We start from the raw sequence: 27991 nt of genomic DNA on the forward strand, positions 1-27991 counted from the left end.
CTAATCAGCCCAGGCGTTTAAAGGTGTGCTCTCCTCCACAGTTCGGGGGCAGACACCGGGAGTGTACACCGAGAGAGCAAGTTTTTGAGTTTCGTTTGTCAGCACGAAAGACAAGGAGACAGAAAACTGAAAAGCCTGAAAAACGGCTGAAAAGAGGAGCTGGTCAGCTCTGAGCTGCAAACCGAAAAGCTGAAATCAGTTTTTACTATCTTTGACGTTGTTAGTTTGCTTTATTGTTTTAGTTTATTGTTTCTGGAAACCCATGAGGGGGAAGGGTGAAGGTATTCGCTTTATTAAAATTTGTGTTGGTATGGGTGCGCTCTCTCTCTCCATGGTGCACACCGGGAACTGCCACATCTACCTCCCAAAGCTGGGATTCTGATCTCTCTTCAGTCGCTAGTCTCTCATATCCCATGACTTATCTCCAAGAGACATTTCCTTTGAGGAGCATAGCTGAACCAACAGCTGCATAGAGTATAGATTATGCATGCTACAATCTATATATGACTAGCTCTCTCAAAACGTCATAACGAAGCTGGGGAAATTCATATTTATATGTGAAAATAGATATGCAGTGTGCATCTCCCTGTAATATTGGAAATCAGTTAGGATGAGTTACTATTGGAAAATATGTTTTAAATGGAAACTACAAATTGTGCATACTTACTAAAAACTCCTTTTTTTAACATTCAATGCAAGTAGAACCACTGGATATTTCTTGGAGGCAGAGACTCTTACAAGCTCACAAGATTCAATTCAATTAAATTTTCATTATATTACACATAAATATGCAAAAATAATTGAAGGAACTCATTACTCATTATTACTCACAACTTATTTCAAAGCTCACCCAGTCATACATTCTTGTAATGCAGTGACTGTAAAATCCAATGTAGTTCATGATATGCATTCCTGCCTTGAATTTATAAGACAAATAAGCAAAAAACATGATCAAACTTGATAAATGCACATCCAGGTCAAGCATCCTAAGTGAACAGAAAAAAAAGTTATGGTCTGAAAACATGGTCGCCTAAAGGATACTACATTTACCATTTTATTTTCCCTCTGACATGACACCTAGCTCCTTTCACTTACAGTAGCAGAGATAAATAAGTAAGTAAAAAAAATAGAAGTATTCTGTCCTGCCAGCTGGCTGGTTGCCAGGGTAGTGTTGCACCAGCTCTTTGCAAATTCTCCCTTAAGTTGGAATGTAAATCTCACACTACAACCTTAGTAGCTACTAGTTAGTTTACAACTGGGCAGCTACTAAAGTTGGTAGTACCATGTGTCCTTAATACAAAAGTCAGCAGAGTGTTTAATTCATTTCATGAATTAATGTACAGTCAAAGAAAATTATGTTGATGTTGATTGATCCAATCGTTGAACTATATGATATGAAACATAGAGTACATTACTGTTTGCTTCTATTGCAACCAAGTGCCAGAACTCTCATTGGCTCAATGGGCATCGTTCACAAAACTTTTCTTAAATAATTTTTACTTTTGTTATTAAAAATGTTCCTAAGAAAATACTAAATGAGATTCATGACATGTGCAGACCTTTGTTTATGTGCATATCCCATGTGTATGAGATGATGAATGCTGGCTGTTTGTAAATGTTGTGCGCAATCCTGTTCATGTAATTTGCATAAGGAAACAGCCATGAACAAATACAGATAAGAAAAAAATGATGAATGCCAAAATGTTCCTGGAAACGTTCTTACACGCAATTTACGATCAAATGTGATAATACACATGTTTCGTGAATGAGGCCCAGTATCCTCATATAGGCTATAATGGAGAATCTAGTGCATTTTTATACCAAACTAAGGGGTTTGCATATTTTCAATTCAGTTATAGCCATAATTTTGGCAAGGAAGGGGTTTCATAGTTTTCTAGAAATTCTTTGAATTCGTCTGCTATTGAAATATTATTAACTGCGTTGTTATGCCTGTCAATGGCTTGCATAAACATTTTGTTTATATTTGGTTACATTCTAACTAGGTTGTGTGGCGCATCATGTTTAATTTTAATTGTGCACAGGTTGTAACTTAGTCAAAATTAGCGTTATAATTAGGCTTAGTTCTTACTTTCGCACAGTTGGTACAACCAGCCCCAGGACCATACAAAGCTTACACACCCCCCTTCCTGGCTTAATCTCTACTTACTGCTGGCTGTCATCGGTGGCAGAGTCGCCCCCGTGCACTGGTTCAGCGTGGCGCTGATGGCCGAGCGATCTGAACGCGTGTCAGTTAACGGCCTACGAGCGAGCAGGCTGCGGGGGGGCGGGGACTGCTGAGGCTGCTCTTACTCGTGAAACGGCAGGCCGACAGGCTGGCGCCGGAACAGTGTGGCTGTGGGCAGTGTGGCTGTGGGCAGACTTCTTTAGGCGAGGCTTCCGCAGTTTGCACAGCATCATTGAGGAACGACAGGCCCGGTTTTCCTGACAGTGTATGTGTCTGTCAGGTTCCAGACGTATCGAGAGACCAGACCCAGTCCCCTGTTCTTCAGAACTCCCACACTGGTATGATAACACTTCCACTGCTCTCCGATAGCCTTCTGCTACATCAGAGATCACTGTCTCAACATGGAGCACAGATACAAAGAAAACTAAATAAGTATATGAATGAATGAAATAATAAAAAAACTACCAGGTGACAATGACTGACACTTAAAGAAGGGTGAGATTTCAATTGATGGTTACAAATGTGACATAATTGCTTAGAGGACCTGCAGCAAACTTAAGGTGTTACTTTTAATTTTTCCTTCCCTTCTATCAAAAATTATACACTTTAAATACCTTTGCTAGATTGTGCTTATTCCTCTTCCTATATTATACAGTGATAATACTGTAGGAGACTAGAACAGCCATTGTTCATCAGAGTTATACATTCAGATCATCATAATCTGCTTTTTCCCTCCCATTTCATTCAGCAGCTACTCATGGGTAGGTCCTACTGTTGATGCAAAATTAAGAGATCCAGTGAGAATCCACATATTGATTCCAAATGCAAGCTGCGACCCAGGAGACTAACATTCATGTGAAAAATCAGGGCGGATAGCTATGGATGTTTATGAGGGTGTCAAACATGATGGCATTTGGTTCTGCTAACTCCTGAAGTTATGTAATTAAACCACAGCCTGAGAAGACCAGGTTGCTTTATGGTTTCATCCAAGCTACAGATAACTTCATGAAAAATGCATTTCACTTTACAAGCGTATTAGCTAGCTAGGATTGACCGATGTCTTGTTAATGTTACTAATTCCACACAGAATTCCTTGTTTACATCCCAATTTTGACAAAATGTCTGACATAGCTAAATACCAAAGGAGAAAAAGCACAAAATAGCTGCAACAGCACTACAGAATAACAACAGTATGATTTACCCACACATTAAGGGGTGCACTTACATTACATTCATTCACTTTGTGTAAAGATCATTATAACACTGCCAAATTACTGTTACCATCTATATGGAATCATTCATGTTGCTAAAAATGCTATTTTCAATATCTCTGACCACCTCTTCGCTTGAAATCTTGCCTCAACGAACGTATGGGTGGGGTTGAGGAGACTTATTTGATTACAAACAGTCTTGAAGGTCCACACATCCCTATGTAGTATACCTTTAATTTGTACAATTGTATTTTAATAATGTCATGTTTATTTTTTGTTAGTTTATTTGAAGCAAAAGTGTACAGTCTTATCTGAAAAAGGCTGGTATGGGTACAGGTTTTTGTTTAACCCTGCACAAAAACACCTGATTCAAATAATTAATTAACCTCGATCAAGACCTTGAAATGTAGAATCAGGTGTCTTTGAGCTGGATTAAAACTGACCGTTTTTGGATAAGACTGAACAGCTCTTATCTGAAGAAAAGGCATGTGAACTTTCTTTTTCAGAATTCTCACTCAAAGCAGATGCCTATCAATTCAAGGTTGAACTGCATTTTGAGGCACATTACTATTTTGGGTCTAGACACTCATGTGATCAATGATGTTGTGGAATTAATGTACAAACCAGTAATTTCTCCAGTTAATTAAATAATAATAATAATAATAATAATAATAATAATAATAATAATAATAATACTAATAATACAATCAATACTAGTTTGTAAACTGTGTCACATATTCAATTGTGCAATAGCTCAAGACTTGACAGTAACCTATATCACACTGATAACAATTTAAAACGTCATAGCATGCTATGTCACATTGATAATGACTCCAGAATTGATGGTAAGGCATGCCACACATAGTGGCCACTTTATTAGGTAAACCTACTAATTGACGCAAATAGCCTGCCTCTCCAAACAGTGAATCATGTGGCTGCAATGCAGTATATAATGCATGCAGACAGGGTGAAGAGGTTTAGTCATTGTTCAACCAGATATTAGGGGTAAGATGGGCTCCACAGCTAAGAACTGAAAGATGAGGCTACAGTGAGCACAAGATCATGAAAACTGGATGACTGAGATTTACGCAGTCTGACAAATTCTGCGGCAACATGAAGATGTTAGGTTCAGAATTTGGCATAAGCAGCATGAATCCATCATGCCTTCTGTCGGTGGTGCGGATTGGTGGTAGTGGCATAATGGTAAGGTAAATGTTTTAGCTGGAACACATTATGCCTCTTAATACTAATTGAGCATCATTTGAATGCCAGAGCACACCTAAGCATTGTTGTTGGCCATGTGCCTCCCTTAATGGCTAGAGTCTACCCTTTTTAAAATGGATACCTCCAGCAGGATAATGTGGCATGTTACAAAGCATGTATCATCTCAAGCTGGTTTCAGGAACACACGGTTTTTCCTGCATAGTGAAATCTTTGGCAAATCCCAAAGCAAATTGTATGAGTGCCAAAGCATAAATACGAGAGAGAAAATGATAAAAACTACAGTTACAATATTATTTGTTTGGTGGCACAATGCAGCCCTCTGATAATTTGAGGAAAGGAGAGAGAGAGAAAGAGAGAGAGAGACAACTACAAAGACAGGGGCTCTGAGCAGGATGATCACGTAGCTTGTTAGCGCTGGAACCAACTAATCAGAGCTGCACAGGTACGCAGCAGGAAAAAACGAAGGCAGATGAAATGCTGTTGTGTTCTTTAACTCTTGCAATTAATTCATTCGGAAATGGTTTGGTATTTGCATATATTATTTTTAATAATTTATATATTATATTTTTTATTTTTATAATGACTTGATTGTGACTTCAGTTTATCACAATGGCCTGCACAGATCTCCATCCAACAGAGCACATTTGGGATGAGGTATAATGGGAGTTTTGCAGCATGAATGTGAGGCCAAGAAATCTGCAGGAACTGTGTGATGCTATTTATTTACAGTTCATTATACCAGGTTATTACAGGTCATTACCGAGTTTATTTTTGACAGCAATTACATGTTTATTCGAGGCAATGTGGCTTTGTAGTGTTTAGCAATGTGCCTGTTATTTCAGACTTTTCATTACTCCAGTTTTTTATTTATTTTTGCTTTCGCTCCAAAAGTCCACCATTTATTTTATTAGACTGAGCATATGCCATTTATTTTTTTCCTGTCTGTCTGTCTTGCTGATTCAAATCCAAGCACCTTTTCAAGCAACACCCCTGCCGTTTGATAATTGTGCAGCTTGTCATAGTCAGGCTCTTGATTTCCAGGCACACACGGAGTTTCAACTTGCAAAATGTGAGGGAAAATAGCGTATAAAATATGAGAACAGATGGCTTAATCACAGAAGCATAGAGACAGGCTAACAAATAAAAAAAAGAGTAGGGGATAAAACAGTTACATGCTTTCAGCAAATTGTTTTATACAGACTAATTTTAGGGAGAATAATCAATTTCATAGAGAAATAATGGGTAGATAAAAGCTCATAATCCCAGTGACATATACAAATGAACATGGTTGTTGCTCTTTGAAATACTGATGCGATTGCTTCTGGCAGAATATATAAATGCAGCAGAAATACAACAAATGGATTTATAAATGTTTAAATGTACAAATAATGATGCTTTCGTCAAACTGCATGCAAGATACTTTTGGTCTTTGTCAATTTGGTTTATTATTCAGAATGTGATATCCATTTCTTGATAATTAAATACAGCTCTATTAAATATAGCTTGAAAATATATTCATTTCATCTATACAATTTGCCATCACATCAGCCATCACAATGAATGGCTCCAGTGCATTTAAGGTTGAAATTCCTTTAAAAAAAAAAAAAAGAAATTTAATCCTCAAAGAAATAAATCCAAAATGAAAATAACGCAAGCTATTCATCATCCACATTTTCACAGGAGTGTCAGTCATAAGACGGTGGCCTCGATGTACAGCCACAGAAGCAGGTATTTCTCAGACGTTCTTTCACCACAGTGGCTTTCCGCATTAATGGCGTTCGCCGACGCCAGGCCACCGGCGCACACTCCACTGCTTTCAGCTTGGATGCCTCTAATCTACAGCGAACAAAGCCTGGGCATGAGGCGGCATCTGCTTTGGTCTGATGCAAATTCCCGTTCCGAAAGATCACAAGAACGACGAGGTGATTCTGCAGAATAATAAACAAACTGCTTCATTACTCTGCTGTAGACTGATGTCATTTGAACTTGCGATACCAATACGGGGGGTTGGGGGGGTGGTGGACACAAATCTTATTACTGGCTGATGTGCAGTCCATAGCGGAACAAGTGGAGAGAAAAGTTGTGCATAATTGCACAGACCAAAGCATCTATAGAATAATCAAAGAAAAAAAAACAAACATGTTTTTCCAGGTATAAAAAAGATAAAACATTAAAGCTAACAGACTAAACTTTGTCATAAATATATGTTCTAGCATGTGGGTGTGTGCAATGGGGAAAGCCAAATAAAACGAATAAAAGCTAAGGCTAACCAAAAACCCTCCTTTAGTCCACCATTGCCTCATCTCCTCCATGCCCTAGAAATGTATCTTTTTGTCCTCTCTCCCTCCAGTGTCTCAATATTGGAGGAGACTGAGCTTCAAACGCTTGTCTTCTCCTGGTGAAGGATACATCAATGTATGCCACCACGACAGTCTTTTCATATTTCAGGGTGATATCATAGTGCTCAGGCCCACAGAGATTGAAAAATCATCCCACAGAATCTGACACTTTAGAAAGCAGAAAACTTGAAATTCCCAATTATACACGATATTTAGCCAAACGTATATGTTGTACTGGCAATCTCTGCCTTTACGCACTTTCCACCAAAGCAATAACAACTCTGCATAAGTTCCTGGTTAAAATCCTTTCCAAACTTTTTTGTCTTTAGTTCAATCAACCAGTGGCAGTTTCAGACAACCTGACTTTGCATGGCATTAGAGCGAGGGGATGTCCAGATACAGAATAATGCTTCCAAAGGTGTAACCATATTCTTTGTTAGAATAAACAGAGATAAAATCCTGGAAAGCAAGACGCAAGTGTTCATGTTAGCTCAATAGCTTGATTGGTTAGCTAGACATGTCGTTTTTTCAGGTTGCTATAGATTTTTAAATCTCTGGTGAGGGATGATTTCAAAAACCCTAACTGATCAGGACACATCACAAAAAGCAGCCCTCTAGGAATGGAGTTGCCGATTCAGATATAGACATTTTAGCACCAATGTAATAAGTCAGTAAGTTAATTCGTTAGAAACTAGTTTCACATACTTTACCCTACAAATGTTTACCCCCTGAAGTATGACTTTAGTATGTGATGTGTCACTCAGTGTGACCTACACTGGAGGTCTGTGTGCAAGACTAGGCAAGGGCGACAGTCCGTTTTCAGTGTAACTAGGATTAACAAATAAAATTTAACTTTAGAAATGATGTTCCTGAAACCTTCTTGGAGAACTTATTATTTTATTAGGCTCATGGCCAGAGCACACCACCTGTACAACACAAACATGAGCTTATGTGTTGGATGATTAAGTCATGTGACATTGTATGTAATCCATCATAAAGCTTTACATTTACATATTAATTATGTATTAATATGAGTATAAAAACATATAATGATCATTTAAAAGCAATTAAGTAATTACACTTAATTTCATGAAGGGTTTAATATTATGCACTTCAGATAAGTGTGAACTACAAGGTCAGCACTTGAATAAGTGGAATTAAATGTTAACACAAATGTTAACTGTTAACAAAAATAAATACATTTATAAAATAAAATAATAAATAAGCTACTCATTTACATTACCATCTCCCAAAATAGACACATTTATAAAATGAAACCTTGCTCTCGCTTAACTGCCTGAGCATAGGATGAGTCAATAGAAACCATGAGAAAAATTCAATAAGGTTTTGAAGCTTCTATATGGATCCTGTGAATCAGAGGGTGCCCTTTAGTTACTGCCTCTGAACTAGGTTAAGGCCTCAAATATCAATGCTACATACTGGTTCAGCACAATGATCCCCAGTGAAAAAAAAAAAAACATGCATGGATTTCACTTTGGTTCTTAGAAAAAAGAGAGAGAGACGCCTTTTCTTTCAGTCTGTTTCAAACTTTTGCTGATACCTTTCTCATAAAACATCAGTTAGCTTGCTTTCATTGTGTATATTTTTCTCAAACTGGTAACAGCATGAAGAAAGAAAAGAACTTATCCAATGACCAACCCACGGATTATATCAAAGCCACAAAGGCATCTATTGGAAATGTGCAATTCAATAAAAAAAATAAAAATAAACAAAGTAAAAACTTAAATTCATTTTTATGTTAATAGCAACAAGCGTTATGCTAATAGACTCAAAATCCATGGGATGGGAAAATGTTGTGGACGTAAATTAACTGTGTCACGGCTAGAACCAGGATCATGCATTTTTCAGAGAAATCTGCCTTTCTCGTATGTGCCGGTTACTGACACCTGCTTTGCACACTGACATATGAACCCCTGCTTCATGCAGTTGTACCAGCAAATGTGTAGAAGCCAACTCTGGGGTAAATTGAGGGAATCCATGACCTGATGGAGCTCAGCTGTAATAGTCAAGATAGACAGGAAGTAAGTAAGGCTTGCTGAGATGGCTTGCTATGATGACAATTTTCCTCAGGCTACTGGTTTCACACAATATCAGGATGATGTTTTCATTATAAAAATGAAAAGAATGGCTGCTACACTGACATCTCAAAAACCCCTTTCAATTCCCCTGCAAGTAGGACATTAAGGTTCACCAAAGGACAGCACAGGCCATTAAGAGACACATAGCCTGTACTTAAAAACATGATTTGCATTGACAGCATAGTGAACCCAAGTTCATTCTCCAAGTTCATTAATATAAGTCTGTTTTTCCTAGTCATGTGTCCCGTGTTTTTTCTCTGTTCTCAAATAATTGGACTGGTGCAGGTGCCCGGCTGTGGCACACTGTCGCATTGAGCATTCTGCTGCCCTCTCTTTGAGAACGCAGAGGGAAAGAGCACTCTCGGGACGTCAACACTTTAGATTAAACCGATGAAGTGAATTCAAACATGTGAATTCATCAGACGGTATCAGGCTTGCTGCGCACGGTCCCCTGAAATATTAATCATTAATAGAACCATCTTATTGAACTGCTGCAGAGCTCAAGTTATCTTTTTCTCATTTTCCTTCTTGCCAATTTTCCAACTAAAAATGGAATGGGGAGGGAAAACAAATCGAACAAATAATACCTCCTTGTTATAAATTTTATATTAAGACTTGTCACCTTTAATACTTATATCAAATTACACAACGGAAAGTTTTGGAGATAACTTGTATTTTCTTTTTTTTTCCCTCCCTGCAGCTTGAGTACGAATTTCATCAAGCATAATTCATTAGATATTTATAACTCAGAAGAGGGATGGACATCTTACAAAATGAGCATGGATTCTTTATTTTGCCATATAAAGGTGGTACGATGACTTTCATTTCCAGTGTGAGTTTCTGCCCACAGACCACACGTCTATGGTTCACAGCAAGATGAGTAATGTCACAGAAATCACTCATAATACGTGCAGTAAATCTAATCCACAGTGAGAGTTTTTCATATCAGAAACGCAATCACCCCAAGTGTCTCCCCTTATCAATACGTCGTGTTGGCCGTTTCCCCACCCACATGGCGAAGATGAGAGTGAAACACGCCATCACCTTTCATTTCCATCAAAATGCCCTGGGTGTCATAGGGGAGTGATCAATAACCCGCTGGGGGCTGTGCTTTAGCAGCTAAAAAACCATATGCTTTTTCCACAGCCTCTCTGTTCAATGCTTAATCGAACTCCTACATAACTTCCCTCAAAATCATGGCCATTTGTACTTTATATTGTAAGGCAATGAGCAAGAAATGTGTTTTTAATGTAATCAATGTTAATACACAGCCTGGCAGCATATCGGTAATATCGGCTGTTTTTTTTTTTCATTTTAGTTGATTTCTTATGAAAATTCAGCATTAGTGCTGCGATACTATCATTTGCTCCATGTTTGCCAAATGGGGAACGCAGAAATTCATTAAAGGAAAAAGTGAAAGGGCCTTCTTTCAATTGTGAGGGGCTACAGCTTCCATTAAAATCTCAATTTACCCCAGAGTTGGTTGTGTTCGGATAATCTCAGTTTTTTTTTCTTCCCAGTCAATGCTACGAGGGCTTGGCTCACCGCTAATGAGTAGAATGGTAATTTCATGGCTCAAGGGCCTGAAGGTAGCTTGGCACACTTCAGACTTTGGAACAGTGTCTAGATTCTGTTCAAATCTTGTTTTTAGTCATTCAGCCGTGGAATGATGACACTGTCAAACAGTCATTAGATTGGGGGCCTCTTTTAATGTGATTCACCTCTGTCACTCCTCCCAATCATCTGTCATTCTAAAATGCCTGGATGTGTATGGAATTGTATTAGCGGTTTGGAAATAGCATTGAGTTCATCTACAGTAAGTACCGCAGACAACGGCATTCTCTGATGGCACAGTCTGTTGATCTAACAGTCATCATTTAAACTGTATATGACACGATGTGTACACAATGTGCACATAAAAGACAGCCAAGGAGGGCATTTGGCATGAGAACAGAGATATTTCTTAATGTAGTTAATTATCAGTTAAGCTTAAATCAGATCTTTGAAAATGCAGGGTTGGAGTTTGACAATTAGCTTGGAAAAAGTTGCCGTTTTAGAATCACATAGACGACTACATTTCCAGAAGCTTCCGAAAGACACCCTGACATGGCTAATTAGTAGGCATGGCATGAGCTCATCTATAAACCATTCTATTTTCACAATTGGTTGAGGAATGGAGCTACTTTAACATTTGCATATCTTGAGATGTACAGTATGGAAAATAACGAAATGTGAAATACAGACACATGCAGAAACATTGACAAATCCGCACACTTTGCAAGAGAATATGCATAATTCTCAACCTTTCAAGCACATCTTAAGATCACCTAAGGTTACTGCTTTCAGCTAATTGGGTTACTTAGCATGAGAACTGCAGCAGGCCCCGTAGGTCTATTTAACTGCAGAGTGAAATTTTTATATCTCCTGCTAACTTAGGATTTCAGAAAGAGAATAATAAACTCTTTCTGAATAATAACAAGCAAAAAGTAAGACATGGTGGTTTTGGGCATCATTTTTATCAAAAATAAAAGAATAAATATCCAATTATCTGGCGTATACACCAGGAGTGCACTGAAAAAGATGGCCTGTATGTGTGAGATTAAAAAGCAGGGAACTAAAACCAGCAAGCATAAATATCCCTTCTTGGAAGATAGTCACCAGAATACAACAGTTAAAATGGAAACTAAGTTCTGATGAATAGTGTACTGTATAACTCTTTGTCTGTGCTGGCAAAGTGATTTACTCCTGCTCAAGAAGCCGTCCAGTACCAAATCCACACGCAATCTGTCACGATTTCACAGTTTGCGACCAACAAGTATTGATTTGCGAGAAACTTTTATTTTCTCAATTTTTTTTGTAGGTGTTTAATTTGAAACTGTCAACCTACTGGACACATGATAACAGAGCACAGCCATTTAAGGAAACCCTTTGAGCTTTTTGGGGTCACTGGTGTGTCGAAGAACACAAAAAAAAAAAAAAAGATTTTCTTTTTTTAGGTTTTATTTTGTGGAAAAAAATACTAATTTCTTACTCTTTTTCACCCAACTCATGTGATTTAACTGCTCATATATCAACTACCTTTGCAAAAAGGTAAGTTGTAATTATGGACAGAGACACATGGCTGTCACATGATGCATTTAAAGGGTCATGCAGATGCAGTGAGTTTCAATGCTGATAACACAGCTGTAAAACCTTCAGAAGGTTCGCTTACATTTTGACTTTGAAGGTACCATGGACTTCAGAGGAAGATGATACAGACCCATACTTGCAAATGGTCCCTTTTTATCCAGTTATAACCGGAGAGCTGGATTGTACCTGACCTTTCTGGCTGTAATTTGTGTTACAGAGAATCTAAACATTCTCATGACACTTCTAGCAAGGAATGAACTCTGGCAGCACTACCCACTTGGACTTGATTAAAACATATATAGAAAACACATATGAAATATACTTACAAGGAAATGTGCTATGTATGTAAAAGAGTGACTAAAACTAATGTCTGATATCTCTGTACTGCTGCTTGTCAGTGTTCCCTTTGTAGTTAATAGCCACATAAGTCCGATCTCTTGCTGTTTGTGCAATATTAGGAGCGGACTTCCTTGGCATCGTTTACCCTGTGTTACATCACAAGGTAAGTAGCACCAAAAGCAGCTCAGGTGGTCCAATTGATGATGGAAAATTTGACGGTGTTCTCAAAAATGTAAATTGGTTATGCATAGCATGTAATTCATTATGGATAGTTTAAAAGCATTTAAATGCATCTATAGTCTTAGACCCAGTACCAGTAATGTGCTCATTTCCAAAATAAATTATAAAATAAATAAATAAATCTAATAGCCTTTGAAGAAAAATGTCTGGTTCTCTGCTAAACCATTTCAAATGTGGTACAAGGAAATATACAAACAAACAAGCAAATGCTGATGTTTTTGCACAAGAGTTTGCTTTCTGACAGCACGAGAATAGCATTTTATAATAGGACTCCTGGGACAGATAGCTACATCTTCATTTACATCCACTGTGGTTCGCACACATAAAATGAATTCCATACTTTATATTTCTAGAGTAGAGTGAAAGTATTTTCAACCCACTAGATTTAAATAAATCTGAGGTGTATATATGCAATAGAAATCAATTAATTTCAGAAAATTACAATTGAACAATTGATGCTCTTTTTTTCCATTGTGTCAGTCATACCAGTGTAACTTGTAGACACTATGCACATTATACATCATTATACATTATTTATGTGAACTATAGGAAAATAGACCAGTGGAATAAATTACAAAGAATCATTTGATGTGGGTAAAACCAATAACTTCAGCGATAGAAATGCATCTGGAATAAGGGATGTACTCTGAAATGTTCATACTTAGAAAGTGATATCCACATTCAATTCAATAAATTTTAACTTGAATCCTTTATTGGAATAGTTATGAGCATTACTCAATACATTTTTTAAGCAGGCTCTTAATTTATAGCTGTAAATCTTTTAATACCTTAATAATCAATATTCAAAGCCATATGTAGGATCTTAGAACATTATTTTTTTCTGTGTCTGCTTTTCAAAAGAGGCACACTGTTAAAATGTATGAAAAGTTATAAAAACTACATTTAAAAAAATGAAGATAGACCAGAGTACTGGTAGACCAGAATAACTATCAGCTCTGTACAATAACCTAATGCCCTGACTATTCACACTCAAGTGTAAACACAATAGCTGTTCTGAGCCATTCTCTGAGGTCATTTGCATTTAAATTTGCACATGCATAACCGACACCAGATTCCCCTCCTTGAACCTGTACAAACTTCCAGGTTCATTCTACTTGCCATCTACAAAATTGTAATCGGCACACTTGGGTCTTAACTAACTTTAGAAAATTAGTTTTCGGTAAATCGTTTTGTTGAAGGAAATCAAAGGGTTAAATGTGAGACATTCAGCTACAATAGCTGATGAAACGGATACAAAGATCCAAACTGCCTGCCTGTCTGTTTCTCAGATTCTTAGATCTCCAACTCAATATTTTTGAATTTTTCAAGCATCAACACACAAAATAATTAAAATATACGTTTTATTTGCTGCTTATGACTGAGTAAATGAACACTATGCTTAACATACCATAAAAAAATAATATGAAAAGATAAATAATGTAAACTAAACTTTCAAGGCTCAGGTGATCCTCAGTCCAATCCCAACAAAAAATAGTCCACAGCCATGGTAAAATGTATAACACTTAAAATAGTATAACAAACAAAACAAATTCATACTAATACAGAAAAAATAATGTTTTTCCAGTGGTTTCAAATAACTGTAAATAACAACCGTTTCATACGGTTCGTGACCTGTTCAGAACGGGTTGCAGTGTTTGTCCTAGATTTATTGTCTGGCCAAAAGGGGATATTTTATTACTCAGGTTATTACAAACATCTCCACAAATCTCAACTTAATATAAACTCCCATTGCATTTATGTCACATGATTTCAGCAGTAAAACAAAAAAAAACTACATGTGACACCTCAGCAGTGTATGAAGGCTGGACCTAATACACCAATGAGTTAAACAGAAATGGGCAGCCACACAGCTACCGTAAGCCTGATTAATCAACCGATTGCGGGAGCAACAGACGTACATCTCAGCGAACGGTATTGTTTTGCGCTGCTTTATGTTCTTAACATAAAGCAGCGCTTGATGGCTCCATTTTGGATCTGCCAACCATCAATCACACACAGCTCAGGGGGTGGGAGCGCAGCCTACTCGGTGATTTAGATGCATTCTTACGCCAACACTGTCTTAATCTCATCTTTCTGCACTTTGCACAAATGCTGCCTTTATCAGTTGCATTTAGTTCCCATAACTGAAAAAAATATATACTGAGTGTATATATATATATATATATATATATATATATATATATATATATATATATATATATATATATATATATATATATATATATTATATATATTTATTTTAGTGGCCTTTGTTGACTATACTTTATTCATGTCAAATGCTTTTAAAAATGAAAACAACTGAAGCAAAAAGGACTTGACATTCTATATATGTGATGTGATATTTGGTGTTTAATGGAAGCAGACACAGTTCGATTGAGCCCTTCCTTCATTGCTGAAAATGTCAGCAGTATTTTCCATAACATTAACAATAGATTTTCATTATGGAATAAGTGAACAAATAACAAAGGAGGGAAATGTCAGACGAGCATTTGTTTATGTACCCTTTGCTTATAGACAGTCTCACCGGCCAGTGAACATTTTCAGCTTCTATAAGAGGCAATCAATTGATTCTGTTTGTATGATTAATAGAACCACATTGTCTGTCTCGTGCGTTCCTCTTCCTGGACCATCTGGCCATTTGTTTTAATTTGGGCCCATTAATCCAAGACAATGTGAGTGAGTCTGTGGGTACTATGCTCATAAGTCCTTCCTGCCGACTAGAATGTTAGGAACAGTCCCCTCCAAAAAGTCAAATGCAATGTACTCTGCATAAGGACATGGTAGATTACATGCAAAGAGATTTTCAAAGTGCGGCACTGTAGTGCAGCACATGAACTGTAATAAAAGATTTATTGAAATGTAAGCACGCCGTGGTAAACAGGCGACATGTTAGCTGCCACGACAGTGTTTTTACAGTGAAGGGTGAATCCTCGTGGTTCTGTAATGGTGTGGGGCACATTTATCTGACATGTTTTGGGCGCATTTGTGCCGTTAGAAGGTGATATTGATGACTAAATAGTACGGAGTGCTCATCTTCATGTTTTTGCATTTCATGCCTGAGGGTGGTAGTGGTACTGCCACCGTGGTTTGAGGAATATGGCACAGTTTTTATCCATGTCATGGCCCTCTATCTCACCATGTCTGAACCAAATAAAATGAGATGCAGGTTGACTCTGTGCCACAGTGCATACAATCTGTACTGGTCACGCATGACACTCAAACACCCTATTATCTAATTTTGCTTTAGTTTTTTTCCCATATTTTATTCACTACCTCTACACAGACTTGACCTTTGACTGCTGTACAACCTCAAGATCCAAGAGACCTTTTTGCCAAATGTATCATTTCATCTCAGCTGCAGCGTTGCTCCGACCACGGGAAATAGACTATAAAAACCCTTCAGACAAAGACAAAAAAAAACAGAAGCAACAGAAAGAAAATCCCACCATTGGGGTTTGAATCGCCTCTTCCAACTTCAACGAGATGTGGAAGGTGAATCCTCAGCCACATTGCAGGCCTTTCTGGACCGACGTTAAGCCCTAACATGCGAACCTGTTTTTAACAGGGAGGCGGGCGGCGGGACACGGGCCCTCTTCGGCGCGCGCGGCTCGGCTAACCGCGCCAGCGGCGCCTCGTTCCCGGGCGCTCCGCCCGCCGCGCCCGTTCCGAACGCAGGCAGAGGTGAAGCGGCGCATCCGACACCGCCTCTCATTAGCGGCGACCCTGGCAAACAGACTCCCATCTCGCGCCAATTATTCTCGCCCTTTTTTTTCCGGCGGCGGTCCAAGCGGGGGAAGAGGCGCGTCGTGAGTCAGAGCGCCGCGCGTAGCCGCGGCGTATAAATTAGCACCGCTCCGCCGGATCAATGGACCCGGCCTCTTTGTTTGTGTTTATCGTGCCCGCATTTTCCTCGGGACCTTGCCGGAATGAGCTGGGTTCACGTTTTTGATGGAAAAGCCCCCCCCCCCCCCCCCCCCCCCCCAGCCCCCCGGCCCCCCAGCCCTCCCTCCAGCCCTGCGCTGTCAGACGATCTCAGGTGTGTTTCGGCAGGCTGATCTCGGCGGTAATCTCTTAAAATCCATATCACGGTTCTCTCGCAGTCAGCAGAACAAGGTCAGGCTCAGCCTCATACATCATCGTTCCTGGGCACGGAAGGCTCTTTTTGATGTTGTAAATAAAGGCTAGGCCAGAGGTTTCGAGACCATGCAATAGCGTACGTTAGGTCACACCGCAGGACCTCTCTCCGGCATTCAAGCGCATAAGTGCAGCTACAACACATATCAATGCGGCCTAAATCCCCTCACCTAGGCCGTGTAAATCAGACTCTTGGCTCAGAGCAAGTAGCGGCCGCACCGTCCGTTTTTTCCCCCCCTTTCTTTCTTTGGATATGTGCTGGTTGCTAAGTTCTACCGCTCAGGGAGATGTGAGAGAAAGATCAGAATGCACAGCAGGGAAAAGCGCTGATCAATTTCGGCGAAGACACGAGAAACTAACGAAGACCGAAGAACCCCGGTGAGAAACAAAGCCGCGGTGATTCCCCCGCCACGGCGCACACGCGCCGACACGCCCGCGGGCCCACGGGCACGCGCGCACCGACGCCCGCGCCGCCAGCTCTTACCGTTCTCCCCGTCGGACTTCCTCTCCTGCTCCGTGTCGGTGAGAGACAGCACGGAGTTGGCTCGGCTGGACAGGCAGGAGCTGTGCTCCGACTTGATCTCGTGCATCCAGAGGCGCAGGGCGTGGTCCGGCGAGGGGCCGCCCTCCGTCTCCGTGTCCACGTCGGAGCCCATGGCCAGCGGGTAGCCGTGCTGGGGCGCTGACCGCAGCTCCACCTGGTAGCTGGGGCACATCATCTGGGGTGCCTCGCAGAATTCCAGCTCTGTGGGCGGAGACGAGGAAATAATAGATGCCGCTCGTCTGAGACCGTGTCACTGGATCACCATGGCGACAGAAATGAAGGCAAATTTCCAGACCTTATTATTTCCATAATGTGAAAAAAATAGCCCAAAAAGCTAAACCACGTACAAAAATAAAGTTTGCTTGTATGAAATGTTCTGAAGGCTGCAGCAGTTTGATGCTAAAGCCTACATTTAAAAACAAAAACCAAAAAAAAAAAAAACTTGGCAACAGCAATTAAGATTTTTCACGCATGTCGCCCTGAATGAATATAATTCACATAATTCAGTCTCGAAAGCACAAGCCAAATACCACGTTTTCCTTTGTTGGTTTTTTCTATTGTGTAAACCCATGTTCAGTTCATTTACAAGGAGATTATGAACAGGTGGATTGCAACATGTAAACTTGTTGTGCTACAAACACTTTGGCTAACAGGTGTTGCCCTGTCAAAATAATAAAGAGATAAACACAAGTGCCTTGATGTGACATGAAAACAAGCTACTCCCTCGTTCAGTTTTTGTCACATGAAACATTAATTTTGACACATTTTCAAATTCATATTGTGTGTGGGCTTCTGGAAAACACCTGGTGAAATGGAACTACAGACTGCAAAATGTAGCCCCCAAACTACACATATAATCACATGTATAACGTATGAATAAAACATAACCACATGGACTCCAAATGTGTGTATGATTTAATGGTAATACTAGCTAGCATGACACAGTTCTTGCAGCGCCAGAGTGTAGCACATGGATACTAATCTGTTCTAATACGGTGAGATGTCACCTTGTGGTGAGAAGTGTACTGTAGCATGTTCTATAGTTAACCTCTAATACTGCACAGTATTTCACCTGCAGATGAAATGAAGAGCTTTTTTCCACTGTGTCACAGGCAGAATCTCTGTGCTGCTCCCATAAGGGACAAGCCCATTTCTTCCAGATAACACATTTTCTCACCATTAAGCAGCTTCCGCAGAGGTATATGGTAAGATGTTTCATTTTTACTTCATTGTTATTTCCATTTGTGTTTGTCTTGCTCAGGGGCGTCCAATCTTATTTGAAAAGGGCTGGTGTGGGTGCAGGTTTTTGTTTTAGCCCAGCACGAAGACACCTGATTCTACTTATCAAAGTCTCAATAGAAGACCATGATTAGTTAAATTGTTAAATCGGGTGTTGTAGTGCTTGGCTAAACCAAAAACCTGCACCCATACTGGCTCTGTTTGGATAAGTTTTGGACACCCCTGTTATAGCTAAACTGCTGAGAAACAAGAATGGGGGTGTGGCTTTTATTCTCTTCATACAGGTGATGTTGTTTGAGGAATAATTTCAATACAAATTTTGAAAGGTTGATTCTTCCTCTGCCTTACAGGCATTCTGAACATGTTAGTGTACAGAATGCAAAGGTCTTTGCTAACTGCATGTTGCTGGCCAGTAAGGCTCAAGTGCTTGATCTGTGGATACTCTACCATTTAATTGCACAAAACAAGACCAATTTGGTTCGGTTTAGTATCCGTTTCCAGTACAGCAACCTTTGATTTATTAAAAGCTGTGAATCGCTTTGGGAAATAAAACGATTAATACAGAGGAAACGTTTCAAACTGTTACTGCAAAAAGAAATAATAACGATGTAGCGAGCCACGCCGTACGATCGATATTTACAGATGTGAATTCATTATGACTTACAATGGCAGCAGCAGAGGTCTGATTTCTGAGTGAGTGATTTGATTTCATCTTTATTCACCTGAGACTAGTAGCAGGAGCACGATCATTTCTATCTGCTTTATTGACTGTTTCATAAAATGCACTAGATATTTTGATGAAGCCAATGAATTTCCTACCAACCTTTAAACATATTTCTCCGCAAACCACACTGCATTTAAGCACAGAATAAAACAGCGCCATTCTAATGAAACTAGGCATCGATCTGGCACGGAAAGGGTTACAACTTAATGGTTTCACATCTTCTGTACCGCATGTTAGGGTTTGTGTGAAGTTTACAAAGTCATATATATTTCATTGCTCGCTTACATTCCCCTGTGGGGGTGTTTAGCTCGCTGCTCAGAACTTCTGATGCACCATGGGAAAAAAGAACCCCCTCTCAGAACCCCCTCTCTCTCTCTCTCTGAAAACGAGCTGCACACGGAATGATCTCTGCAGCCCCGCTTTGCTGTCATATTCCATCACTGCAGACAGCTGGTGGCAGTCAATGCAAATCTACGCAACCGCGGCTCCTGCGCATTAATGTGAGAACAGGAAGCCATCACTCTGCTTTCAAATGGGCTCTGATGTTGCACAGAGATCTGAACAACATCGAAGTGACTGCCATCCTTCAAGCCAGATGATGCTAATTGCCTTCGACTAGGAAGTACACTGGAATGAAATTCATTCCGATGCGATCCAAAGTTCATTCAATATCGTAAGTGAGCGTCCTGATTAATTCATGTTAAACCACGTGAGGCTGCCCACCTAGTAACATAAAACCAATGAACGGTAATTAACAAGCGCCTCGTCTCCTCAGACATCTGCGTTAACTGAGCTGTCAGAGACAGCGGCCCTCGTTTGGCCTGCGATGCATGAGGTATTTTACTCGGAATGAGGAATTTAAGCAATTGTTTATTTTTTTAATTTGTCGTGGTGCGATTGTGAGCCATCTGGATGGCATCCAGAGTTTGTGAAAACAGGGCAAAGGTTATACTTAAAGACCCTCTGCAATCAAAAATATTAATTTTGATACGTTATGTCGTACATTAAGAATGGAAGAAATAAAACCTATATTATTAAGTTGGAGATTATAAAAGCCTTTTTTCTTGTCTTGAAAACAACAAAGTTGTAATACTGCCCATCAGACGATGACTGTATATATTGGTTTATTAAGGCTAGGGTTAAGGACACTTTTAACCCTCTCCTTGGTGGTCGAGTCAATTAGCACTCATAGAAATTAGCAGCGCAGTGGCCCCCATGAACCAGACACTGTGCTCAGGCTTAGCAGTGCAAAATCCCAGCTTTGTTGCCATTATTGGACTCTGGGTGAGGAATCGTGGTAAAGCACAGCAGGGGGAAAAGCACGGTGCGGGAACAGCAAGCTGAATAATGAGGGGAGAGCTTGCTCTCTCCCGGGAAGGCTGGGATTAATCAGGGAAGAAGAGGAATACTTCTGAGGCTCCAGCTGCGAGGGTGACGACTCATCATCTGGCAGCTCTCGAGATGAGATGCATTGTGGGATGTCTAAAAAGCCTGAGCCCTTCCAGAGCAATTTTCTGGAGGCCACGAGATGGGACCATGAAGGACAACGTGTGCATGCACTCTATGTTCAGGAACGAATATGAAGAGTCCATAAATTCAATACTTCAAGGCCTATGATAAATGCAAGTGGCATGATGCTGATCAATTGCAGATTTATATGTAAATAGCCTGTTATATTTAAAGAAAGCCTTGCGAATGCTGTATTACCTGCTCTAATGGCTGTGTGGTGATCTGTATTTCACAGCTGTTGCAATTTTTTTTAAGGTTACTGAATTAACTACACTTTTCTCTTAGAGCATTTAAGAGCAAAGTGTGAGTTTAGAGAGCTCATTTCGCACATTTCTGTGGCTTTTGAGAAGCAAAATAACCATGATACTTCTGACCATGAAAGCCGCAAAAACATTCATTTAAAAACACAAAAACTGCTTTCTCTGTGGTTAACACTGGTTTGCCAGAGAATATTTCCTTAGATTCATTATCATCAGCCATCAGCGATGCGCCGTCTATCACTGTTTTAATAGAGGGCGTGCTGAACGTCTAAATTGCATCGGAGAGCTTGGACTTGTATCAGCAAGAGCTTGCCAATTCAGTTCAAAGCAGCACATCAATTATATCAACTGAGAGTCAGAATAAAACGCACGCTGCAGTTTAATGTGAGGGTCAGGTGGACATTGAGTTGTGCGCTCCGGATTCCTGGAGTGTCAGTGATCCCTTAATGTTTAATGATATGAAACACTGGAATAGAACCATTCGATTCAGACATTCAATTCAGCCTGCTTGTGTTGTGGATATTGTATTTAATTTCCATTCCTTGCACTCTACACCTGAGCACCGGGTAAGAGAGATGAGCTAGCTTATTTTGTAATGCTCTTGACATTTGCAAAAAATCTCATCTTCAGGAAATGACCATTGACAGGCACCAGCTTGTGAACATAAAGAAAAATATATTACATTAGTATTAAATGACATTTTCCAGGCTGATTGGAGTTGGAAGTCATTTTATATTTAATATCAAGATGAGGAAATAAACCAAATGCCAAGCTTGCAGAAGATCACTGTGCGAAAAATAAATAAGGATGCTTGATCCGTTTCTTCTCATTGTTTTATGTGTCATCCTATTCACTATAAATCAGCGCAGGTCAAGGGCTACTGCAGAAACCTGAGAATGAGAATCTCTAATCACTTCCAGTGATGTTCCTGGAGAACACAGAAATGATTAGGGGATGAGTATGCATTTACTCACCATTCAACATAAATGTTTATTATGCATTGAAATTGTACATACACACATATGTGTGTGTGTGTGCGCGCGTGTGTGTGCATGCACATGACTGTGTGCATTGGCATGTTCCTGTGTGTGTGCATTTGTGTGTGTAACATAGAGCAATGCAATGCACTTTAGATTTGGAACCCTAACAGAAACAGAGAGAACCATTAGGTCTTGAAACAGGTCTGGAAATAGAATAATAAATGGTCAGTACTGAACAAACTACAGCTCAAACAGTCAACACTGACATGAAAAACTACAGTTCAAATGCCCTGTTGGTACTGGTATGAACAAACTAGAGCTTAAACAGATTTCGTCAGTACTGGCATGGACAAATTACAGCTCACACACTTGATGAAACCTCAGGCTATTTCACAGTTTCTCAACAACAAACAATCATTAAAAATTCTGCAGCTCTCAGCCCACCCCACGATAATCAACTATAATCTTGATCGCTGTCATGCTCTCCAAACAGTTCGACTGATAGCAGTAGTGTTTACTGCTGTTTAATAAATGCAGCCAGTTCCGTATCTGCATTTTCTCAGTGCCAGAACCTTAGTTCATATGCAAAGCTGCACATATCTGAAATATTTGCATTTACCACAGGTAAAACGCTCACAGCAAAGCAGAATGCTCCTGACATCACTCATCACTTAGGCACAGTGTTTTTGTTTCCGCAAAAAAAACACTTGTTGAAACTGATAAAAGTCCATTTCAACAAGTATTTTAGTTGTATATTTAGACTTTAAAATTATTCCTGCTTCCTTTTTTTTGCTAAATAAGATTGCCAGTCGAGGTGAGACAATTTAGCTCATTTCGAGATTTGCTAACGAGGTAAGTGAATTTCACTCGTCAAGCAAAAAGTAACACTTGAAACAAGCGAACATTTTCGACTTCAGGTCTCACCACACGACTAAAATCCCTGTCAAGGCAAACAGCTTTAAGCTGCCGCAAAATAACACAAGCTCCGCAGAGGGTGGAGGGCGTGCGGCTCCGCTCCGCGTGCCGACGCCGGGAGCCCGGGCATGCCAGCTGTGAGGCGGGCCGGCCCCGTGCCCTCAGAGAGCCCTCTCGCCGATTAAAGAGTCGCCGACGCCATCTGTGCCCGCGCCCGACGTCTGCTGGCGAGGGAGAGAGACGGGATCGTCCCGCGCCCGGCCGCCCCCCCCCCTGTCGGGAGAGCTTACGTCGCGGGCTGCGCGCCAGGTCATAATTAAGGATTTCGGATGACGCGGTGGGGATCGAAATGGGCGCGAACGCAATGTCAGACTGTCGACGCGCTAGTTTTGGCCGTTTTGTTATCCTCTATCCTTGATTTAGACAGCGCGATGTACAGTACGGGCCAACTATTTAAAGAAAAAAGACACAAAGTCCTTGACTTTATGATGGTGACTGGTGAGAGCTTAATCGGGAATGCGCCTGTAAGACTTTGGCCACAGTAATTAGCACACACAAAGAGAACTGGCTCTAAATCCTGCTGTGGCACTTGTGGCAATCCTGCTCGCCTTAATCTTCCATTAACATTTGTAGGGAGATTTTTTTTTTTTTTTTTTTTACATTGCAGAATGGACTACCGGTGGCCAAAGCAGGTTGAATAATTAGCACCAGATGATCCAAAACAAAATACGCATGTATAGTTCAAATGGCTGCAGCCCATTGTGGAAAAGTCCAGCTTCACACATTTGACACAAGTGCTACAACACCCCAAGGTGTAAATCAAAAATAAACAGCGAATGTGTGAAGCGACAGCTGTTGGTGCAACATAAATACCACATAATCAGTCACGTAACCTTCCATCGCAATTAACATCAGGCTACTGATTAATTGCAGACACATAAGTATGACGATCAATGTATCGATTCAAAAACATTGAATGTGTAACACTTCCAAAATATTGCCATGGTGAGAACTAATCTCTTAAAAAATTTCCATGTAAAAACCCGTTTGATACACCATATAATTTGCTGACGAGCTGTGAATATATCTCATACAAAAAGCTAATGCTTTAGATCTGTTTGCATCAGACCGGAGACTATAATTCTCACTCTGAGTTCCATGCAGTTCTGCAGGCTGCTTTCCACACACTTGCTCTTCATTACACGTAACGCAAGTCGTTTTCCTGATCCCAGATCCCAGCAGTTCTTGATCCACTACTGGTGATAGTGTGAAACCGTGTTGTTAACCCCATAACTAGTTCTTGTTGATATCTCTTTGACCTCTGACCCCCTGAATGACAGGAAGAAAATGGAACCACTTGTGGAAAATGGACACAAGTGCTCAAGATCCCCCCCCCCAGTCAACTGAAACACGGTGCTTTGTATTCCGTTTTTGCTGTCAATCTGCTAAGGTCAAAAAATCCACAGCAAGCGAATGCTATTTATTCAGCGTATGCAGTTTCCATGGTAACTAGAGCCTTTTTTTTTTTTTTTTTTTGCACTTCCATTTGAATACGGCCATAAATGGAAGCAATAAACTGTTGTCTTTTGCTCAGATCAAGCCAGGTAAGCTCATCATTTCTGGCAGGATTTTGAGCATTCAGAGACAAAACAGACAACATTTCTGTTCCTTGATTTACTTCCAGGAATTGATGGGGCAAACATACAAACGCCTTCATTAAGCTCCCAATGCATAATATTTAAATCAAAATACTTTATTTGAAATGACTGCACAGTGCAACTGCAAAATTATGGATTGAGTATGGACAGATACATATTAATTACACATAAAAGTCTTGCTAGTCAGTTTTTATGAATGCATAATAAACTATGATTGAGGTTAACTGGCTTTTCAGTCATTATCCAAACTTTTATGTACATTCCACACAGTGGTGTGCAATTCAGCTCTATTTTAAATGAAACATACTGTACATGACTAAAATGACAGAATGACTCATATGCTGAAGTGGATGGCTTTCACTGAAATGGAAATGAGCAATGCAGATTTATCCCAAACATACCCTGATCAGAAAACATAGTTTGCCAGTATAGAGCAAACCTTCCAGCATCCACATGTACAGTATAATGCTGTGACCAAGAGAAAATGCAGCCTTCTTCAAATGTACCACAGTTCACATTATCATTTTATGACTGTGTACTTAAACATTTACAAAAACAAAAGCCTGTAACTTTAGTATGTATACATTTGTTCACCATAAAATTCCTTAAAGAGAAAGAGATGTCTTGAGAGCTGGGGTTAAGGTTAAAAGAAGGTCAAGGTAATATTAAGTTTACAGGTTATTGCAATAACCATTAACTGCATGAATCACAAACTCATACTTCATAATAAGGGCTGAGTGAGTGAGAGGGAGTATTTTTATTGCAGTCACGCCGTTGTCATTAATTATGTTGATTGCGACTTTGTGTATAACGAGATGAAGTGCACATTAAAAAATCACGCATACTGTGCAAGACTGAAAAAAGCAGGTACATCAGGCTGGTATAGCACTGGTTCAGGCTGCGGGGTTTGGGACCTATCCCAGCGTACATCAGTAAGAGCCAGCTGGAATTTGAGCTCGGTGGTGAGGTGATAGCGCTATATACGGCACCACTGTGCCATCCCATGAAAAAAAGGTGATATAGTAGGATTTTATTAATCAATTATTATTATTAATAATATGATCAATGGCCAGTTAAGATACATTGATATATCCATGAAAAGAGGAAGCCATATCGAAACAAAAATGCATAGAACAGAGTCCCAAAACAGCACAGATCATCAGGTGAACAACAGAGGGTGGTGGTTTTATGTTTTATGGAAAACTGACATTTCTCTTATTTTGCTCACCGCTGTATGTTCTTGTACTAAGGGATCAGAGAACAGCCATTTCTTCTATTTTTTATACGAAAGACTTCTTTTGATTTTACTGTAAAACTCATAATAAAAGTGCTGTTTGAAGACTACATTTTCAGCACAGGATGGCACAATGGTTCAGTGAATAGTGCTGTCGCCACATAGCCAGAGGGTAATGTGCTCAAATTCTGGCCAGCCCCACCTGATTGCTGGATGCTCCAGCCACCCCCCCCCCCCCCCCCCAAACCAGACCAAGAGTAATTGATACAGAAAATGGATCAATATCATTTAGTATTTTATTTTTTACCGTACACCTTTTTTTTTAACATGGGCCCAGTATAAAAGTCTGAGTTACATAAACTCGGTCATTTTGGTTTTTTATTTGAATTGAGTAATAAGATGTAGTCCAGAAAACTACAAAAAAAAAAAAAATCCTGGACCTATTAGTCTTGTTAGCTGGGCAGCACACAATGAGGTGAAACAACTTTATATGGTTGGTGTGACAACATAAAAAGCTTGCCACTGGAGCTTAGAATTTGTAATCCACAGAGTCTTGATCCTTGAAAGTTGTGCGAACTGAAGAGTGCTATTTTAATCATACTAAAGAATTTTTAAATGAGAGAACCAAAATATTTTACAGTGTAGGCACAGGCTTTTGGCTGCTCTAGGCAACAACAACAAACTAAATAAAAATCAATTGATAATATAATATAATATAATATAATATTATATATTGGGTTTGAATACAGGCCTTTCTGTGTGGATTTCCATGTTCTCTACATGTACGCATGCAGGTAGGCTAAATGGAAACTCTAAATTGCCCATAGGTATCAGTGTGTGTGTGTTCCCTGCAATAGATTGGTGGCCTGCCCAGGGTGTATTCCTGCCTCTTGCCAAATATACGCTAGGACAGGCTCCAGCACCCCCTATGACCCTGTCCAGGATAAGCCAGTATAGATAATGGATGACAGATGGATGGATAATATAATATAACAGAAATGTCATAACTACTAAAAGAACAAGACACGGCCAGCTTATACAAACAGTAGATATATAATAATAATTATTATATGGATCTTGGGCTGCTTTGTGTTTATTTGTGAGTATGGTTTTTAGATATTTGAGCAAAAATGTACTGGTTTTTACAAGAACACTTAATGTTCATCTTATGTGAATGGCTTGTTTTACATTATGACTCAAGATTCACAGAGTATATCCATAGCTTTTTTGTCCCTTTTGCACCTCATCTGAGTGGAAAGTCTTTGACCCCCTCATTTAATCTTGTTTTTTAATAAACCAGAAAAAATGTAAGTCAATTATCTATCCCAAAAACCATCCCTACTTTGCAAATTCCAACCATGACTGTCTCTTTTTTTATTTGACCTTGACCGTCACGTATTAAATGAAGATGCACTTATTTTTGATAATTAAACCTCACAATATCTTAGGTTTCACCCGTCATTTATGTATTACATATTTATTAATACTCACATCCCTTCACTAAAATATGAGTGAAGTGTAACAATTCTTGCAAGGTGCACTGTGCTAGTACAGTAAATAATAATAATAAGATAGTAGATGCTGTGACCTGACTGTAAGCTTTTTAAAATAAACAATGGCATGAGGGAGTTTCTTCAAGCAGCTGCAATAATGGACGATGAATTTAACACTCTGCAGAGGGACAAACAAGATTTTATTGCTGGAGGAACAGACACCCACACAAACTTATAATAAAGCTTAGCTGTTTTAGTCTATCTAACTTAAATTCACTATACACTAGAACTATTCAAGTTAGTTTCTTATATGGATATGATATTCAGATATATTAGAATCAAGAAATATTCTAACCTATAAAATGATTATTTATTCTTTAAAATTAGGTCTGTGCATTTATTATTTTTAACAGTGATCACTGGTATTAGACAAATCTAATAAATCCAAGAAATATGAGAAAAATTGCCATCTCTCACATCTCAGTCCAATGTTGATCTCACATTGGTCCAAGAG

General features: G+C 39.5%; 1 protein-coding gene across 1 annotated transcript in view; it reads right to left on the reverse strand.

The window, feature by feature from the left end:
• Nucleotides 1-27991, reverse strand: part of tenm1 (teneurin transmembrane protein 1) — a 222155-nt gene that overhangs the window by 145158 nt on the left and 49006 nt on the right. The window contains exon 3 of the mRNA XM_064350355.1: nucleotides 17406-17666. Coding sequence (XP_064206425.1) covers nucleotides 17406-17666 — 261 coding nt within the window. The remainder of the gene's footprint in view (nucleotides 1-17405; nucleotides 17667-27991) is intronic.

Source organism: Anguilla rostrata, chromosome 9 (assembly GCF_018555375.3).
Source record: "Anguilla rostrata isolate EN2019 chromosome 9, ASM1855537v3, whole genome shotgun sequence".
Lineage (NCBI taxonomy): Eukaryota > Metazoa > Chordata > Actinopteri > Anguilliformes > Anguillidae > Anguilla > Anguilla rostrata.